Here is a 19,235-nt window from a genome sequence, read left to right as displayed (position 1 = left end):
ACGTAACCTATCACATCCTAGATTGGTGTCCAATTGAAACAAATGCACCTTTTCCCCTCGAATCCTAATTGCTCTTGCTATTTATTTTGATTTTTGGAAGAACTAGATTTTTTATAAAAAAAAAAAAAAAAGAGTACGTAGAATTAAAATTTCCAATGCACATTATACCTATAGGACGACGATCGCCACTCCCCTTAACATATAGGACTAGATTGCAATTTTTCCAGTAAGATTCAAAAAAGAGAAGCCTCAACATCAATATTATCAAATTTTAAGATACCATGTTCTTGATCTACTAAGCTAACTCTCAAATCGATCATAACTAGGGAACATTTCTGCCTCACACAAGCTAGTAATGAGAGTTCAACATCCAAGCTAAACACTACCTTAGTTCTAATTGTTTGAGGGCATTAGATGCAACTCGTCATTGTTGAAGTATTATAACATTTATAGTTGTGATAAAGGAATTTAGTTGTTTTTATCTTGAATGGAATTCAATCATCATTATCTCTCTCTATTTTTTAGTTTAATGCACAAACTAAGCAATTATGGGGAAAGATTTTGCAGTTTTTGACACAGATCCCCTTATCTCTCCATTTTATTCTTTTTCTCTCAATCTCTCTTTTCTCTCACTGTTTAGTCATAGCTCTCTTGTCTCGCGCTGTCGCCACCTTGCATCTCCGCCACCTCACCCTTTATTGTTGTTTATCTCTTCTTTCATTTTCTTTATCCATTTAAAAAAAATCTGGGTCTATCGAGGCAAACCCGGCCCCACGGGATGGGGCAGGGTGGGAGAGGGCTGGACATAAGAAAATCTAGGACGGGGTGGTCTTGGGTCTATCTCGTCCGGTCAAACCCGCGTCGTACCTACTCCATTATCATCCTTAAATGATACCCATAGTAAATAAAATAGCATTTCCCATCATATAAGGTTAATATTTTGAAATCAAATAATAAAAATATTTTTATTTTCAGACAACAACATGGAATTATAAAGTCAGAAATGAATCTGAATTCAAACAGGCACATCATACCAAAGCAAGTAGCATTTAGACAAACGTAAGAGAGGGTATATATCATAATTACGACCCTTTCGGCTTGTACGACAGGATAGAAAACAACGTTTGAGTTACGGTGAAAATGAAGAGAAGAATGTTGTTGAGCACATCCCACCTCGCGTCATAGTAGTTCTGCACTAAGTACGCTCTCTGCGGACGCCAACCGGACCGGCAGTATCGATTAACCTTCTCTATAAGTGGCTCAAAATAGAAGTCTTTCTGACTGACAGTCGTTGACAAATCATTGAACAATGAAACCAGGCTCTTGATGTCATTTAGCCTGGACACCAAAATCTTGGAGTCTAAAAGCAGCTCGACATCCTTCTCTTTATTGATGAGGGTGTCCATTAGGACAACGTAAGACGTGAAGATTCGGGACTTGCAAGACGACATCTCAAAGATCAGGAAATTCCAGAACATTGCCTCTGTGGATTCTTGAATCACAAGTGGAGGAATTGTCAATACCCCGTTTTTGAATTCGACCTTCGTCAGGTTCTTACGGTCGCCAGGCTGGAACTGGATCCCGTACATTTCTAGCTCTGATGCACTTCTAGCCTCGGTCAGGGAGCTGTCATGGCTCACTTGGATCGAACGAGAATCTTGTTGGAGTGAAGAATCTTGGTTCTCATGGAATAAGGATTTCAAAGCAAGGTCCAACAGATGCCTGGGATTATCAATTGTGGTGTCTTTTAACTCCACGCCGAAAAAATCGAGAGCTAAACTGATTAATTTCTGTTTATTGCTTTTCGTGTTGCCTTGTGGTGGAGGCGGTTCCTGATGAGAATGCAACCAAGATTTGAGATTAGGTAGACAGAAAATTTTTGTCACAATAGGTGTGGCGAAATTAAATCAATCACAGAATAAGTATGGTACACTTGTTATATGATTGATCATTTTTTCTATACCGTACACTAATCACACGGCCAAGTATATCGAGTTTGTTATATAATTAATTCAAATTTAGCTGAATCAAGTCCGAACTAGAATTTAGACATAATTCCCTCCAAATTAAATATGTGACCTTAATTATTAGTTTTATTTTATTTTTTTACGTTCTATTATAAGGCTCTATTTTTCAAAAAGGTTATCTTTTCCCTAGAAAGTGCAATATGAAGTAGGGGCTATTTACAAGACCTGGTAATGGTAGATTGACTCTTCAATATACCCTTCTCTATGATTAGACGCTGAATAAGATTTGATAATTTATTCTTCACTATGAGTATCATATTATAACTCAGCCTTATCTATATTTTTGCTAATAGCGTAAATAGTTAAAGAAAAAAAAAATCTATGGGTCGACATCTTATTCAATTGGGCCCTAAAAGATCCCCAGAGGGGATTGTTGTGCTTGACTCCATATGAAATATATTAATAAGTGGGACAATGACACTTTTTGTTCATAACTTAGGTTTTTTTTTTCTTTTTTAATTTCATTGATTATGAAATTATCATTTTGGTTATGTAATTTTTTAAAAAAATAACACTTTTGTCCAATAATATATTTTTGTTAGATATTTAATGGAAAAAGCCACATGGTCGTTAAGTGTATAGGACCAAAAATACTATTTTTTTAAAGTTATAAGACCAAGAAAGTTATTTTTTAAAAGTTATTGAACCAAAAATGAAAATCTTGTAATATATTGGACCAAAAATATAAAAGCTCTAACAATCACCTGGTTAAAATATATAACGAAAATGTGACATGTGATCAAAAGTGCTATTTTTCAAAAGTTACTAAACCAAAAAGAAAAATCTCGTAATTAATAGAATAAGAAATAAAAAGACCTTAAATTACTGCAGAAAAATGACATTTTCCCTTAATAAGCAAATAATCCTCCTGATTAAAGAAAAGGATAATGTCATGACCCACGAACTTTTAGAAAGAAAACTAATTAATTACATATGGGACCTTGACCCCCCTCCAAATCAATTAGGTCCGACAGAACCACAAGACTTGATTTAAAAATTTTAAAATATTACTTAAAAATATATTTTTTTAATAAATAACACAATTATATAATTATAAATATGTTACAATAGTATTAATTACTAAAACATAAATACATCTTTTTTTAAAAAATTATATGTACATATCTTATTGCTCTAAGACTTTCCAGAAATATATTTTAGTTATATATACACCAAAGTTACAAACTACGCCTGGTCCAGATTTAAAACATTAAACCTAAGACTTGCTACAAAACTCAATTGTAGCATGAAAACCCACTCCAAATAAGGTGGGTTCAGGACCAATTGCCATACCTATTCTGAAATTATATTTTCCTTGTTGGAATTAGGTTTTTAATCGAATCAAATCAATCAATAGCAAGTGCAGCTGCACACCAATTATATAATAAGTGTATTATAAAATTTGACCGAATCGGATCCCAACTAGAATTTCCGACTTAACAAGAATGTAGCCTTCATAACTTAATTTCTTTTCTGAACTCTCACCTAAAACACCGATGTGATTAAAATGGGAGTCTTCCTCATGGGACACACAGAATATTAGCGAGAAAAGCAAACAAAGTTGTTCAAATATCCTTACCTGGTTAGTCCATGTCAAATCTGAAAGAGTTTCAAGAACGAAGAAAGGTATCTGGTTCTCAATTTTGAGGAGATCTTGCTGCAAAGTATGGACAGACACTTTCTCTGATCTTCCCACGAGACTGTCATTGGAGTCTTTAGACTCTTGGCTCAACAGCAGGTCCATGATGAAGCAGCCATCGAGCAGCATAATCTGCACTAACTTGTCCCTCGCCAGCTGTTCATCGATATCTCTGTAGCATTGGCGAATATGTGGTTCCAGGCTGCTCATCACTTCCGCAAGCTTATATTTATCGACACCAGCATCTTTGAGTCGATCCACGAAGTTTTTCAGGTACCATTTCTTGAATTCCTGGGCTGGACTCTTGTCGTCGTGGTGCAAAGGGCCTATGGAGATCGATATCGGCTCGAAGACTTTGGCGTGCCCTTGGCGAAGCTCTTTGGAAACTTTGTATATGTAGGGCGATGTGGTGGGAACATGCAGAGTTTCCACTTCTGATTCCATGAAGTTGATCAGCTTTTCCTTCACGTTTTCCTTCGCCTCCGAAGTTCCTCCTCCTTCCATTTTCTTGTACTTGCTATTTCTCAACGCTTCACTAAGTGTTTAGTACGTAGTTTCAGCTTACCCGGAGAGCAAATGGTTCCGTAACCCTACGCTAGCACAGTACATAAATATGATTTTTTGTTATGATTAAAACGTTCAAAATCGTATTAAATACTAATTAATTATGGTTAAACAATGGCTTATTAGTTATTGTTTTTAGAAGCAAGAATGGCCAAGATATTGTTCATAGTTAAATATCATAGCAAAATACTTTGGTCATAACTAAAATCAAGAGAAATATTAATTAATTATAGTCCAAACTTAAATATTTGCGTTTATTTTTTATGTTATGGTAATTTATAATATAAGAAAGAAACTATTATTATTTTTGTGCAGCACCATGTGATGAGCATTCGACAGACAAAAATCGGATGTTGATACAGAAAATATCTATTTATAATATTCTTTTTCCTTCTTTAACTTTATTTTTTATTAGTTTAGTTTTATAAATATATCTTTCATTTATTTAGTCACGAAAGTTATAAAAATGATGATAAATAATCCTCCGATTGCCGGAATTTTAGCTTTTTGCAGGAAAGATACATGGCAGTCGAGTTGGACGATTTTTGAGGTGTTCTTAAACTTATGTGGCTTTGCAGATGAGTTGAAAGATATGTTGGACTTGTTTTGTGGGAAGGAAAATTTAACAAATTTAAAATTATATTATGTATAATTATAACTTAAAAAAATATAGTATCGCCGCCACCGCCAACTCTCCCACAGCAAGAAAATAGTTTAATAGCAACAAAACAAATTAGCTTCGAGTTATTAGTAAGTATAATTTTCTTTGCTAGTCTATATTATTTAATACAAAAATTCATTTGCTAATGAATTTAACGAAGAAAATTTACTTGCTAACAAATGTAGTAACAAACCGTTTCAAGTATATATAAAATAATATAGATTGGCAACGGATATTTTTTCACTTTCTAATTAACTCGATACTTATTTTACCATCAAATTTTTTCATAGCTATTTGTAGCATCCTCGTGGCAACGATCGCCCCAAAAGGAGGGCGACATAGTCTCCTAGGGGTGAGGAGGGTGCGGTGCTGTCGCCTCCTCTATGCCGATGGCTGAGGGGCACCGCCTTCTTCACCCAATTTTAAAAAAAATGAAAAAAATAATTATATTCTAATTGAAAATTAATTTTTTTAAACTGAAAGTTAAAAAATATTTAAAAAATTTAAGAAAAGTTATTTACTTCTTTAAAATATATAAAATAATATTAAAAAGTATTTATCATTATTATTATAATAAATAATATGATTTATTAAAATATATTTGTCAATACATGTACCATAACACATGGACTTACAGGTGGATAAATTGTCGGACAAATCAGCAGCTGTCATCCATGCATGCAATTTTTGGCTCAAATTCAAAATGGTGCAAAAAAATTCAATACAAAATCTTAAATCAAACTTAATTTCATTCTTTTTCAAACTTACAAGACTAATTAAATAATTAATGACATACGTACAGGAGTAAAAATAATAAAGGGCAAAATTTCAGAACGAGAAAATAATTTTCCCTATGGTTTTATCATAAAAATATGTCTTACTAATGAAAAGGGCTCATATGCCCGACTACAAGAAATATGACCTTTAATTATAACAAACTGTCACGGTAAAAACTGAAAACTTATGTGAATAATAATTAATCACACCTACTCAATAATCATTATTGGCCATTAATCAACAAATGAGGCTACAATATTTATTATATTTAAAAGTCGTGACAAATATTTTAGTGATAACTAAATCACAATAAAATTGTTGTGAATAAGGTAAGTTCTCTCACATTCATTTTACTATAATTTATTGACATATATACTTATTACAATGTAAGAACTTATCCATCTTTCTGCAATGTATGGACTGATAATACAAACTTGTCAGAATTCGAACCCGATGCATACCTACTTACGCGGCCGTAACCAATCACGTAGTTCAACTAAATTTGAGATCGGGGTCGAGTGTGGCTACGTCTGGTACTGACAGCATTGCTGTCAAAAGAGACACAGAAGGAAACTGACATGTTACTCACAAAATCTTCAATAAGTTGAAGTAGATTAGATTCTTACAAGTGATAGTAAACTTTAATGATGCCTTGCTAAAATGGAAAGGTATAGAGACATGAATGTAATGCAACATTGCCCAAAAGAGAAATGTCTTGAAGAATACCTTAATGATGAGAGTGCAACAGTTGATATATACATCAACTATATTCTTGGAGCTGTCTGGCCATTATTATATATATAGAGAGACATGCGAATGCAAGGAATAAAATGGGTTGGAACCCCAATTGAAAAAAAGAAAAATAAAGATATTCCGTAAATCCGAGTGTGAGTGATGCTTAAGCAAAGTAGGATTCCGTAAACCGAGTGTTCTTTATTGTGATGAATAGTATTGACAAGTGAAATACAATTTTGGTGTACTAACTATATATACGATTAGTCGTGTTCGATTTGAAAGGTGAAATTGAGGATTTTAACTAAAAATAATGGTGAATTTAGCCCAAATTTCGCCAGAAATGCTGAATTAGTAAAAAATTATCATGTGTCTTGCATACAATCTAATTACTTTGTGATTTTTTAAAGTTTTCGACTGCTAATTTTGCGGACGATACACGTGGAAAGCAAGGAAAAAGGGAAAATTGCATAATATACCCTCTTGTAAAATCACTGGAAATTTTTTTTTGAAAAATATAGAAAGTTTCTTGACTATATTATTAAATAGGGTTTTTAGCTAAGGGGCTTTTACGCAACTTTACCAAGGGAAATAATATGATTTTTTAGGACAAAGTATTATTTTAGTCTGCTAAGTATGACTAATTTTAATTTTAGTTCGATAACTATGTCTATTTTTGTTTAGGTTCAGTAACTTATGAAATTGTTTACTTTTAGTCATCTGACAAATTTTCGAACAATTTTACCCCTATACAACTTTTGAAAGACAGTTTTAGTTTATATGCACTCATAGGGGTAAAATTGTCCGAAAATCTGCCAGATGACTAAAAGTAAGCAATTTCGTAAGTTACTGGACCTAAACAAAAATAGACATAGTTATCGGAATAAAATTAAAATTAGGAATACTTAACAGACTAAAATAATACTTTTCCCTAATTTTTATACTGTAACTTTATGAAGGTGGCACATTTAGTGAATATGTAATTAGAACATGCCGAAAAACTAAAACTCTGCAAATTAAAGGGGCACATGGCAAGCTATTTTTTCCTTAACGCATAGTTCTCAATAATCAATCGTAAATCCAAAATTGGAGACGTTAAAAAATGTCATTTCCTATAGCTATAAGATCAAAAATGATTTTTTTTCATAAAACTTAATTATTTTTTAATATATAAATGTCATTATAGAAGACATTAACTAAAAAAAATAGAAAAAAAATATCTTGACCGGGTCTTTTTAAATACTATAGACTATATAAATAGTAGGAAAAATATTCTTAATTCATAGCCATTTTAGTGTTTAGCTATATATAGTTATAGTTAAGTATCTAAATTATTCATTACTTTTAGAAAGTTGCATATTCCTATTTAATATTTTAAATTTCATCTCTTTTTCTAACTTTTGTTTTTTCTCTTGACGTGCTAATTTATGGGTTGACTCAACTGTAGATGGAAATAAATTTTCAATCAACTATACTAATTGATGATTTTGCTCTTATTATGGCGATGTTTTTCGACAAAAAATTTGATAAAAAATAGTTATTGTGCTAACTTATAAATTTTGCAAAGCGAAATAATAAATTGATAAAAAAAATTAAATAATAAAATATAAAATATGGCATAATTTATACAATAAAATATAACATACCCATTTAAGAGAGTTACGAAGGAGGGTTCGAGCTCATATTGGTCATGGGTATATGCACTTTCTTCTCCAGTTTAAAGCTACAGAGCTTCGCCACAGAATATCCGTCCTCGTAATTAATCATCATATGATCACTTAATTAATACTTCATTTTCATCTTCTCTCTCTCTATATATATATATATATACACTTAACATTAATCTTTTCCGCTTTTTGTGAATCACGTTGTCTACATTCTCTACATGTTTCATGCATTTGATTTTCGGACAGAACATATTGATCATGTTTCTCACTCAACCTGCAGATTCGATCAATTTCCTCAGTTGTAAGAAAGGTACTTGATTCATGCATGAATTCCCTTTACTCCACACATGAAAACGTGTAACAAGCCAACAGTCACCCTTATATAATTAAGACGACCACTGGGGAAAAAATAAAATAAATAACTCATATTCGAAGTAAACAAACATGCAGCCCGCTGCAAATGCAGTTGGCGTGGAAGATGATATCTTGTACTTGGACAAGCAGAAATTCATAAGCTTGGCGAATAAGACGTTGTCTCTGTCCGACAACGATGAGGCAGACTTGAAAGATCTTCTTAAGCTTGTTAGTGTTATCTTCGAACCTAATAAGGTATGACGATTTCTTCTCTACTACGTTGTTTTTAGGATTAGCTATTCGTCTGTTAGTAGTCATGGTTCAAAGTATCTGTCGATATATGCATCACGATTGAATCCTTTAACGATATGAGATGATCAGGAGATGCATATTACTCTCCGAGTTTATATACAAAAATAATCGCGAAAGGTGTGATTTGAGATTTTTTTTTGTTCCAAAACCACAATGGATACGACTTTTTGGAGTTAAAAATGCGTGATTATGATCATTATGAGATTAAAAGCAAACCAAAAATGAACTTATCCCCCTTATAACAATCACATCAATATTAAAATTGATAGTATGTAATAATAATGAATTATCTCCAAGTGTAGATAAAATCACACATCTTGCGTTATTTTATGTAGAATCCCTTTATTATATAGTATTTTCGAACAATGTATGATGCATTTTATTTAAGGATAAATTACATTGACACTCCTTGACACTAGCTCTAAATACACAAACAATTCCTACTTTTTGTAAAATTATAGGTACAGTCCCTCAAGATGTCACTGTAACGTACCTTAAGGGGTGTTTATATAAATTTTTGGCAAAAGGTGTACTGGTAACTACAACTGTATACAACACCCCCGGTCTAATTATAATTTGACAAAAATAAAAAGTATTTGTGTATTTAAATAAAATTTCAACGGGTGTCAATATAATTTAACCCGTTACTCGTGTCACCCAGAGTCTAATAAAGAAGTTGATATTTACAAAAACATGAAGTTGTTTATTTTGTGAAGTAAAAACGTGGAACTAATGGCTGAAAGCAGGAGGAAGCAAAGCTGGAAAGGACGACGCAGAGGACTGATTCTGCAAGTCGCGCTCGGGGGGCAATATTGCAACGTTATGCAAGTATCATAGGCCAAGAGGTATGTAAGAACTTAAAACTCTCCAACGTTAAATGTCTCGATCACTAAAAATCTTTCTTACATTTGCTTGCAAAATATGATCATTTTTTAACAGGATATAAATTATAGAAACCACTCATATCTTGTGTAATGATATTGATGTTTTTGAAAAATATATGCATAATTTTTCAAAAAAATAGGGGTGAGTTGCGTAGATGATGTTGACGTTTCTGATGGGTTTGGATATGATTATCCAAAGAATAGAGGTAGTTTGCGATAAATTGACCACATGTTAGCGGGCATAAATGTATTTATTTCTTGTTTAATTGGCCATAGCAATCTCTCACCACCTAATTCAATTTTTTGTTGCAACCCGATTCTATATTCTACTCAATTTTACATACATAAGCCACGTGTATAAGGATGTCGTCATGTATTTTATTTTAAATTTTTTTTATACACATGACGTATATATATTAAATAGAATAAAGATGAAAAAAACTTTATAACAGAAAATCTGATCCTCCACCAATACTCAATTTTTTTTTTATCTTTTTCAAGAACTGAGCTAGTTTCTTAAGGAACTAACAAATTTTCTTATAAGGATGATCTGATGTGTATATATTAAATGAAGGGAATTAATTGCATTTTTAATAATTTAGGCTATATATGTAAACTTATATATATATATATATATATATGAGATTAAAAATAGTCCAACAACTTTAAAAGCTCTCATTTTCAATTCTCCAACTTTTATTATCAAATTAGAGGAGAAAACTTTTATTACAACGTGAAAAGGATAAAAAATGTCAACAAATGACTAACTTTATTAAGAAAAAGACTAAATATGAAATATTCAGAACTAAAATCGTCAAAAAAAGACTAAATACATAAATAAAATAAATTACAAGGCCAAAATTACTAAAAATCTAAAGTTAGAGAACCAAATTAAAATGTAATTTTACCTTTTAACTTTTTGTGGTTAATATAGAAAAATACTCCATACAATATACTTGTTTGAGGTGTAATATTACATTTATGATGTGAAATGTGATAGATAGCAATTCAAGATGGGAAAAGTGACAGTGACAAGACGTTGAAAATACTAGACGCGCATCCAGAAATACCCTTGAAAACTAAGGCGATACTAGCCTTAGTTGCTTTTGGGACCATGTATGGCAAAGCGCGGCTTGCTGCCCTCTCTCGCAGCACAAATCAACTTGCGAGGTCGATTGCGCAGTTGAAACAACAGCCGGACGTACAAGGTGATGATCTTAAGAAATGGTTTGAGGCGCTCAGCAGAGTTATCAAGCTGACACTCGACATTGCTGGCCGGCTCATGGATTTGAAGGAGACACAGTCTCTCTCCGTAAACGACAGGTTGCTTTTATCCACAACGGTGTATAGAATCGTCAATATTGTTGTTATTTGTTGGTCACAAGTAATGACAATTTTGGTCAAGCATATCAGGTATGATCGCTTTCTTTGATCAATCCTATATATTTTATTGTCCGGTTAAATATATTTTTGGTCCCGTAATTTAGATTATTTGTGATTTTCATCGTTTAACTTTCTAGGTCAGCATTTTGATTTTATATCTTTTTAATTTTCACCATGATTGTAATCATTTTTCTTTTTTCACCTGAGTTCACCCTTCTTGCCGGTGGAGGTGAACTTTAGATGAAAAAGAGGACCAAAATCGTAAAGTTAAAAAAATGTAGGATCAAAATGCTACTTAAAAAGTTAAAGGATAAAACCGTCCAATAGCCTAAGTTTCGGGATAAAAAAAGTATTTAATCCTTTTATTGCATGTATTTACTTGATGGTTTGAATCCAATTTTTTTCATGTACCTTTTGCATTTTAGCATTTTATAGGACTTGTAACTTTTTAATTTTTTGATATATTTGTCCTTCAATTGTCATAATTGCAAATATTGTCAGAAAAAAGCATGTGCATAAGCGGACGTATCTTTTTTTAAGAAAATATGGGGCTTTTATTCCCATTGGTCAACTTAATGGACTAGAATAGCAAAATACTGAAAATTACAGCACCAAATTGTTACCCTAGAATGATAATGATTAAAATGCGAAACTGCAAAAAGTATTGGACAAGAATTGCATTTGAATCTTTACTTGATCATATAGAAAAAGATAAATTACATATGCTTTTTACAATATTATAAGTCAACTTTTAGAGGGTCTCAATGTAATTTACCTTAGGATGTGTATCTGTAAGTTCTTGTCCGTGAGGGTTTCTCGAGCATATTACAATTGCAATTCAAGAAGTATATATACTCGTTATTTTTCAATATATAAGGGTTATTTGTATAATTAGATCTAACTATAAGGATGCTTTTGTAATTTATCCTCTAAAAAAAATACAATGTAAATTTACTTTTGACGGGCAAGGATGGATAAAGAAAAGAGATTATTACATCTACACCCCTGATCTATGATTCTTTTATACAACGGCACATTGCTTTTGAAAACCTGCACATAAACGCATCAGACACACCAACATTATTTAACCAAACCATTTTTGTTTTTTTAAAAATTATACATACACCTTAAGAATCGTTAACATTATACAAACAACTCCTGCTTTTTGGCTGTTAAGAATAATTTCTATAATTATGCAAAAAATATAAATAATTTTGATAAATAAATCATAAATCAGGAAACGTAAATATAATTATTCTTTAAAAAATGTACGTGTTTGTTTTAAAGTAATTGTGTATCATTAGTGATTTAAAAGGTTGTACTAATTAAGACAGGAGCTTGTCTTTTGTTTCAGGAACGACATGTACTCATTTTTATGCCTCCTTGAAAGTTGGGAAAGGGAGCTAAGTAATAAACGTCATGAGATTGAAAGGAAATCATCCCGAAAAGATTTGTTAACTCAAGAAGGTACGAAGTGTTAATGATTTAATTTCTTGTTTATTAGTCAATATATTATAAGAAAATGACTCAATAGTAACAGAAATAAATTAGTATCGAGTTGATTAATAAGTAAATTTCTCGTTGCTAATTTATATTATTTAATACAAAAAAATTACTTTCTAATGAATTTAGGAACGATAATTTACTTGCAACGAATTGTTTAAAATATACATTAAAGAGTGTAGATTAGTAGCGAAAATATTACTTACTAATAACCTAAAAGCTGATTTCAGTATCAAATTTCGTTAGCCACTGACTCATTTTCTTGTAGTGATATTCTGATTGATGTACGTAGAGAGTATATTCAAGAGCTTTCTGGAAACAACTTTTACTTAAGTCAAGCTAAAAGAGACTAACGGATAATTTTGTCCTCCATAATCTTTAATAACCCTCGTCAAATTTAGTTTTGCCTTTCCATTAATTTTTAATCAGTAATTACATAATAAACACATATATGAAGTGTGCATATTCATTATATTGCTTGAAATATTTTCTAATTTGAATAGTACGTTCTAATAATTTGTTTTTAATACATGCATATATCAACTTGTGATATATTTGTGTATGCACGCTTGTAACGTTCATTTTTTACTTTGTAAACAAACTTTTACTTAAGTACATATACATGTAATTTCTAAACATACGAGAAAAAAGACAGGCAACTTTTATGTGGTATTGTAAATGAGCAAATTATCCCACTGTGAAAAAAACAATAACAATTTATTTTTCAGTGTTTTTTTAAAATGCAGTAATTTATTTTTCTGTGTTTTCTAAAAAATGAAATAATTTACCTCACTATTTAAGGAGGTAAGGTAAAATGCTTCATTTTAAAAACCACAGGAAAGTAAACTGCTATTTTTCATATGGGGTAATTTTTCATATGGGGTAAATTGCATTAAACCCTACAAATATATATATTAATTATATAGACATGCTAATTAGGCACATATATAGACATATATTTATATACATACATGGGGATGTATACGACACGATATATTTATGTATTATCCCTCTATTATAATTGTATTTGAAAGTGCCGTGCAAACACATATATATAAGTTAATATATATAGATTAAATTAAAAGAAGATATATTTATTTATGTGTTTTATTCACATATATATATTTCATAACACACTTACCTATATGATGTGTATATGAATGTATATAATACATATCCGGGTGCATTCATAATTTATATCTTCCTCATTTTTCACACATAAATATGCACATATCTTCATAAATTTATAAATATATATTGCATTTAAGTGCATAATACATACACACACAAATAAAAGCATATAGCTGTGTAGTATATCCTAATATGTGTGTGAATGTAGACTTCCTAAGATTTGACATTTAATATTTAATTTGTGATTGTATAGTCACTTGTGATTGAATTTATTCGACTAATTAAATCCTTCTTTCAATTTCTTATAGAAAATTTAAAAGCAAAATCGCCAAAATACAATATATATGTATAATAATTCTAAACTGATTTGTACATAAAATAAAACGGTTTAGGGAGATCAATTGTTTCATTTTAGAAAATCCTTATTTTTTTTATAGGAAAGTAATTTCCTCATTTATAATATTATATGGGGTTGCTTCCATTTTGTTCCAAGAAACAAATTATGTTAACGACGTAAGTGTCATTTCTTTGTCTCAGCAGTTTTACCTGAACAGTCCAGTCAGCTCATAAAACCGTCGAGCAGTACTAGTTGTTGGATGAAGCTGTGCCAATTGCTAACTCTCACATCTGTAAAATCAAACAATAAGTAACGATAAAATTCACCCCTTGTCTGATCATCGTCGTTCTGCCGAAGGTATGTTTGTCTGCACCTCAAAAGATTATCAACATTCGTGAATTAGGACTTACATAAAATCCTATAGATATTGTACTGCCGCAATTTGAGTAGAATTTGTTGAATTATATTATTATGGAGTTTGATATTGCAAATGAACAAATTACCACCCTATAAATTTTTCTAGCAATTTATCCCATGTAGTTTTTAAAATGCACCAATTTACTGCACTTCAAAAAATACATTGGATAAGTTGCTGAAGAAAAAAATTATATAATTTGTTCGTTTACAATATCAAAGGACGGTAAATTACATTAAACCCCTTGTATTTTTTAAAATAAAGCAATTTACATCCCTATTTAAGGAGGTAAATTGCTCTATTGTGAAAAATATAGGGAGGTAAATTTCTATTTTTTTTTCATAAGAGAATAATTTACTCGTTTGCAATATCACAAGGGGATTGTTTCCGTTGTTTCCCTTTCAATTTTCAACTTAAACTACCTGTAAATCAAAGTATGTTTGTATAAGTGGTTCTTGCACTTTGGCAGGTGCTTTACGAGGAGATGAAAAGCAATATTGGAGACAAAAGTCACGATGATAAACCAATTGTGAGATGATATTAAAATCTACTTATATTCTGTATTCTTTTAGCTTGATATACTGGAAATTGATGGATATACAATTTATTTTATATTATTTTGCAATAAAAATTAATTATTTTCAGCTTATGAGACACTACAAGAAAATAGGGTATCAGAAATGGAATTAAATCCATCGCTGATTCATTTGAGAGACGGAAATTATAGTTTTAGAGACGAAAATTTCCGTCTCTAATACCCAGTTTTCTTGTAGTGAGAAGTCATGGTACCAACAACAATTTCATTTATGTTGCTTTACATCAATCTCTATGTATCATGATCCTGTTTAGTCCAGCTTACAAAGCAAATAATGAATTATGTAAAATGCAGAAAAATTCAATTTTGTAATGGAATTGCAATGAATTGATGGCCCTGTCGGAATCACAAATTTTTGAGGAAAACAAAATTGGGTTTTTAGATTTCGGAGCACCAAGTGAGAGTTTTGCGGACTCCTACCTATATATTAAAGGCAAAAACAAAATTACAAGGAGTGCAGGTAATGTTCAATATGAAAAGTAAATCAGGAATACTACTCCCTCACACGTACAACAATAGAAAAAAAATAAATATAATCTGAATTCGTCGTTTTTGTCTTCATCATCTTTATTAGTTTGGTAATTCTTGAAACTATCTTCATCCTTGTATTTCTCATAATAATCAGATGCCACCTCTCGTGGTCGGGATGTCTCAGATCCCTTGTACATCACACAAGAAAAAGATTAATAAAAAGTTGGATATAATTATTTAGATCGTGTGGTGTCTGTGTATTGTCAATCACAATCACTTCCTAATTGATGACGGAAGGGAGGACAAAAAGGATTGAAAGAGAAGCGAGAAATTCACCAAACACTCTAAAGTCATGACCATCAAAATGGCTCCTGCAGAAATCTCTTCCAACGATAGAAAGAGCAAAAAGCCAAGAAGACCAACATGTACCGAATGACAAGTGTCGGCCTACATCAATTCATAAGAAAATTCCTTTTTTGTATTTTCAAAGTTTGAAAATATTCCCTACTATCATCATAACTTGAATTTTCGTTTGGTCTCGTACTTTGAAAAGTCTGCTCCGTTAATCATTAAAATATCTAGATGAAATATAAATACCTATTTTTTAAAATTGTCTGTGGGTCAAATCGCTGAAATTACGCATTTTTTTAAAGTTACAAGAGCAGAACTAAAAAAGATAAATTTAAAAAATTAAAATTACTAGCAGACAAATTTAACGGACTAAATAAATATTTTTTTCAAAGGAAAATAAAGTTAATTACTACTGCACTCTCGTATTTCCCACTAGTTTTTTTTGTTTCTTTTGTTTTTTTCCTTTTTCCCTTCTGTCCTTCTAACCTAGATTTGGTGCCAATGATACTTGAGCAAAATATCGACAATGTAGTCAAGCAAAAACGAGTTCTGTAGCTACTGGTAAAAATTGATGTGAAACAATGCAAATGATAGCTGAAAAACCAACTGAAAAGTGAAGAAGATAGGAAATGCGATTCCTCTAGACTAGGTAAATAAAAGGCTTAAAGGCAATTTTCGTCCTCTAACTTCAGACCATTCTTGTTTTAGTCTTCTAAGTTAATAGGGTTCTATTTCGGTCCCGTAAAACTGAAAAAAATTTCAATTTTGATACAAATTTTTTCCGAAAGTTGAGTCACTCGCTGGAAAAAGTCACATGCAAGGCATGTGACTTCTTAAATTGGGCTTGCACTGTGATTAAAGGCAATTTTCATCCTCTAACTTTAGGTCATTCTCGTTTTAGTCCCCTAACTTCAGGCCATATCTTCACCACATCATCTTTTTCAGCCAATCACAATGCAGGCCCCAATTTAAAAAGTCACATGCCTGGCATTTGACTTTTTCCGGCGAGTGACTCAACTTTCCGACCAAATTTGTAATAAAATTGAGATTTTTTCAGTTTTACGGGACGAAAATGGAACCCTAGTAACTTAGGGGACTAAAACGAGAATGACCTGAAGTTAGGAGACAAAAATTGCCTTTAATCCTAAATAAAATCATCAAACTGAATTTGATATAACGTATTTCCAAAAATATATTATTAATATAGTCCACAAGAATCTAAAAAAATATTCCTATAAATGCTTTCTTAACTTATTTCTCTACTATACATATGCGTGGACGTAGTTTTTACTAGTGGGAGCAAAAGGTTTCGATCTAAAATCATACAGATATTTTACCTATTTTATAATAATAATTGAGAAAAATATATTACTCGTCATATAATTTTGAAGGGGGCACTTTTGGTCCACTTTGATTTTAATTTTGCAATCAAGGACAATATTTTAAAAAATTGCAGCACATTTGGTCCAATTTTTACCTTGAAATGCCAATTTCACTGAAAATGGGGAATTATCACATGTCAAACATATGTTTTTTTCTTGCTGTTGGAAAACAATACAGAACAATAAATCTCGCATGAATAAATAATAGATCTATGGGCACACTAATTAATTAATTAACACGTAGGTACATAATCCTAGATTGGGTTAAATTGAAGCTGTGAAAGTATAGGATCCCACACGTTTGGATCAAGCTTGTCTAGAAGTTTATGTCTTAATTGGATCACGAACACTTCGTCTTTTTCATTGTATTGAAGATCACATTAAATATATTCAAGATCACTCCATATTTAATCGTGCTCCAAAGGTTGTGCAAACCACAAATACGCCTTGCTTATTTGCCTTGGTGCATTACTACTCGGTAACCCACTCGTCTACACATCTAAATTTAAGGAGTCTATGGTGATGCTCCAAAAAACAAATATAAAGAGAAATATATGGTGAGAGAGAGAGAGAGACTGTTTGGAGAGAGTACAAGAGTATTCAGTTGTGATCCACTCAATTGTATCACACTTGTGTTTATGACTTTTGATTACAACAGTGTACCCTATTATTTTATATAATGTTAAGGGAAAAATATTTTTTTCCTCTAATTTTACGCTCTATTAGTTTTTGTCCTATCAGTATGCATTTTGTCTATTTAGTCCTGTAAGTTTCAAAAATCATGAAAATAGTCCTTCGGTGATCGAAATTTTAATTTTTGGCCGAAAAAAATGACATTTGAGTTGGACAATTATTGAGCTTAATCTTAATTAATTTTGGATATGAGTTGGAAGATACGTTGGACATGCTTTAATTATACGTATAATTATAATATATAAAAATTATATTATTATTATTTTTTAAAAAAAATTAACTTCTTCCCCATCTTCCCCCCAACCCCCACTCCACCCCGTCCCCATCCCCGTCCCCATCTCCTCCGTCTTTCCTCCCCAATCCCCCTACATTCACATAGAGGGCGACGGCCCATAGCAGTGGCGACAGTGATTGTCCAAATTTAAAATAGATTTGGGCGATGTTGTCGCCCAGAGGTGAGGAGGGTACTCGCCCTCCTCTTCAGCCGCGGCAATCTAATCATCGTTGTTGCAAATTAAAAAAAATAAATATTAATTAAATTTATAAGTAATGTTAATATTAATTAAATTAAATATGAATTTATAAGTTTAGTTAATATTATTTATAGTAAATAATGCAATTATTCAAATAATTTATTTATATTATAATAATTTTTTTGTTTAAATTATAAAAATTCTAAATTTTTGCATAACTTGTTTGGAATTTTGGTATTTAAAATAATGCCCAATCAATGTTGATGGCCATGTGTCATGAGACATGACTGTACACGTGTTTAAATTACTGAAAATTCAACAAATTCCCTACTACGTGGCAATTTTCGGCTGATTTTCAAAATTTCGTCGGAAAATCGTGTAGAAAATCTTAATTCGAAATATTTGTCATCATTTCTTATAGCTTACAGGACTAAATAAAAGAAAGACATACTTATATGACTAAAACTAATAGAAAGTAAAATTAAAGGACCAAAAAAATAATTTTTGCTAATATTAAGATATATGAAAATTAGGTCACAAGCCTGTGGACTTTGTCCATGAGAAATGAATGCACGCATGAAAAATAAGCCAATAGTTTCATACATTATTTGATTTTTTTATCATAACCGTGCATTTTATTTATAAATGTAATTAATCATATCCGTAAGAGGAGTCCGTACTCGAATATACATTTGATAGACTACAAGCTCTATCCCAGATAAAGTTTATCACAGAAGACTAATTATCCTATATAGCATGTGTTAGAGAAACTATAACTCTATTAAATAGTATTTGTCGTAAAGGAGCCTTTATTCCGATATTATGGAAGACTTCAAACTCTATATCAAATATGGATGTATATTGAGTTGTGGGTCCAAACCAAA

General features: G+C 31.4%; 2 protein-coding genes across 6 annotated transcripts; one reads left to right on the top strand and one right to left on the bottom strand.

Moving 5' to 3' along the window:
• On the bottom strand, positions 1,049 to 8,150 carry LOC105178498 (UPF0481 protein At3g47200). 4 transcript variants are annotated; one of them, XM_020699359.1, is made up of 4 exons: positions 8,047 to 8,150; positions 6,130 to 6,216; positions 3,607 to 4,256; positions 1,049 to 1,832 (listed from the first exon to the last, which is right to left on the bottom strand). In XM_020699359.1, the coding sequence occupies exons 3-4, from the start codon at positions 4,168 to 4,170 to the stop codon at positions 1,083 to 1,085; spliced, it is 1,314 nt and encodes a 437-aa protein (XP_020555018.1). In that variant the 5' UTR covers positions 4,171 to 4,256; positions 6,130 to 6,216; positions 8,047 to 8,150; the 3' UTR covers positions 1,049 to 1,082. The 4 variants fall into 4 exon arrangements, with proteins under 4 accessions (XP_020555018.1, XP_020555017.1, XP_011100286.1 ...); XM_020699358.1 differs by lacking the exon at positions 8,047 to 8,150 and adding an exon at positions 6,395 to 6,474 and having other exon boundaries at positions 3,607 to 4,261; XM_011101984.2 differs by lacking the exon at positions 8,047 to 8,150 and adding an exon at positions 6,395 to 6,474.
• On the top strand, positions 8,481 to 15,003 carry LOC105178497. Of its 2 annotated transcripts, none has more exons than XM_011101983.2 (6): positions 8,481 to 8,676; positions 9,480 to 9,578; positions 10,618 to 11,030; positions 12,355 to 12,467; positions 14,175 to 14,328; positions 14,856 to 15,003. In XM_011101983.2, exons 1-5 carry the CDS (start codon positions 8,512 to 8,514, stop codon positions 14,282 to 14,284), a joined length of 900 nt encoding a protein of 299 aa, XP_011100285.1. In that variant the 5' UTR covers positions 8,481 to 8,511; the 3' UTR covers positions 14,285 to 14,328; positions 14,856 to 15,003. The 2 variants fall into 2 exon arrangements, with proteins under 2 accessions (XP_011100285.1, XP_011100284.1); XM_011101982.2 differs by having other exon boundaries at positions 14,172 to 14,328.

Source organism: Sesamum indicum, linkage group LG16, assembly GCF_000512975.1.
Source record: "Sesamum indicum cultivar Zhongzhi No. 13 linkage group LG16, S_indicum_v1.0, whole genome shotgun sequence".
Lineage (NCBI taxonomy): Eukaryota > Viridiplantae > Streptophyta > Magnoliopsida > Lamiales > Pedaliaceae > Sesamum > Sesamum indicum.
Note: the sequence above shows the minus strand (reverse complement) of the source record. Positions and strands in the feature narration are given on the sequence as shown.

Bases quoted from the DNA above. Each gene is read 5' to 3' on its own strand.
- LOC105178497 (XM_011101982.2), top strand. From the start codon at position 8,512: ATGCAGCCCGCTGCAAATGCAGTTGGCGTGGAAGATGATATCTTGTAC. The intron at 8,677-9,479 runs GTATGACGATTT...GGCTGAAAGCAG, and splicing joins TTATCTTCGAACCTAATAAG to GAGGAAGCAAAGCTGGAAAG. The intron at 9,579-10,617 runs GTATGTAAGAAC...GAAATGTGATAG, and splicing joins CAAGTATCATAGGCCAAGAG to ATAGCAATTCAAGATGGGAA.
- LOC105178498 (XM_020699359.1), bottom strand. From the start codon at position 4,170: ATGGAAGGAGGAGGAACTTCGGAGGCGAAGGAAAACGTGAAGGAAAAG. The intron at 1,833-3,606 runs GTAAGGATATTT...CATTCTCATCAG, and splicing joins ATTTGACATGGACTAACCAG to GAACCGCCTCCACCACAAGG.